This window comes from Penaeus vannamei, chromosome 12, assembly GCF_042767895.1.
Source record: "Penaeus vannamei isolate JL-2024 chromosome 12, ASM4276789v1, whole genome shotgun sequence".
Lineage (NCBI taxonomy): Eukaryota > Metazoa > Arthropoda > Malacostraca > Decapoda > Penaeidae > Penaeus > Penaeus vannamei.
The window spans coordinates 18,355,915-18,357,474 of NC_091560.1; the positions used below are offsets into that span (position 1 = coordinate 18,355,915).

General features: G+C 46.0%; 1 protein-coding gene across 1 annotated transcript; it reads left to right on the top strand.

Moving 5' to 3' along the window:
• The first annotated feature begins 102 nt into the window (after window positions 1-102).
• LOC138863493 (uncharacterized) lies at window positions 103-576 on the top strand. The gene has a single exon (XM_070127647.1). The coding sequence runs from the start codon at window positions 103-105 to the stop codon at window positions 574-576; it is 474 nt and encodes a 157-aa protein (XP_069983748.1).
• Window positions 577-1,560: the final 984 nt, after the last annotated feature.

The following is a 1,560-nucleotide window of genomic DNA, read 5'->3' on the forward strand; positions in this document are numbered from 1 at the left end:
TCTTTGACCAATCCACCTACCAATCTTTCCCATTTGCTTCTCCCCCTATCAGAATGCCCTCTACCTCTACCCAAGAACCCCCCTCAACACCCTCCCTACCTGATGAACCTACGGCTAGCGACCTCCCCAGCTCCCTTCCCCTCTCGCCTATCCCCCCTCCCCCACTCCCCGCCCGCATCGAGCGAGCAGACGTGCGCCCTTGCTGACTCGCCAGCCTTCCCAAGTAACAAGACACCTCAGCAGTCCTCGAACACCCCGCAAATCAAGAGGAAAAACGAGGCATCTACACAAGTAACGCCTAGGCGAAGCTTTAAGAAAAGACAAAACAAAAAGAAAAACAATCAGAAGGAACTCGACCCCAATCGTCAATGGGATGACGCAACTCTTCACCAGGTGCCAGGAGTCCCCCCTCCCACTGCCCCCCCTACTCCAGCCCCAGCTCCAGCAGTGTCGACGGTCGTGATAAACAACCACGGAGAAAGAGCGGAGCAAGTTGCTGAGGACGAAGGTTTAGTCACAGTAACATCAAGGAAACAAAAGAAAAAAGAGAAGAACGACAAGCTGCAAAACCCGTAGCAGGAGCTGATCGACCTGACACGATGTTCCTGTACATCACAAGCTGCCATCCAGACACAAATGAAGAAGACATCGAAGATCATCTATCGGACAATTTTGAAAACATATTAAGTGTAAAAGCACACAAAACCGTGATGACACATAATTACTACACCAGTTTCACGGTAACAGTACGAGGCCGAGAAATAACGGCCGAATTATTTTTAGACTCGGATGCCTTCCCAAGGAATGCAAAGTGTTCCTCAACAGAAACAAGTACAATCGTGATCAGAGGGTTTGACAAGGCATTGCCCTCAGCAAGTCCGACGGTCAAAATAGACCACATTAACGCTCAGTCTCTCTTTGGGCATTTTGATAACATAGGAATGCTTATAATAGAGAGAGATCTCGACATACTATGTATTAGTTAAACCTGGCTTCACCAAGATATATCAAATGCATTTATTAATATTCCAAACTTCAATGTTTATAGATGAGACGCAGGACGTGGGGGAGGAGTTTGCTTATAATCATCATTGCGAGCGCCAAAAAAGTAGGCATCACCTTAGTAAAACCAACATCAAGAAAAACGAGTTAGTGGACCAAACTGTTACCGTCGACGACACAGTTATTGACGAAATTTATCTTTACATTTACTTAGGCCAGCTTATCTCTTTGAGTTCTGCATCGAAAGAACAAGAGCTCAAGCATCGGATCACCACAGGCTGGCAGGCATTCGGAAGAGTTAATCCTGTATTAAAAGACTAGTATATGCTGATTGTGCAAGGATATGGCCCCCTTCCTCCCTATGATGCAAACTTAACCTTAACATGGTGGCGCAGACTGGGGAGGGCCTATGACCACCAACGGATTTTAGAAGGCTGAAGGATAATATAGGATGTACACACTCTCATACATACATACACACACACACACACACACACACACACACACACACACACACACACACACACACTCACACACACATATATATATATATATATA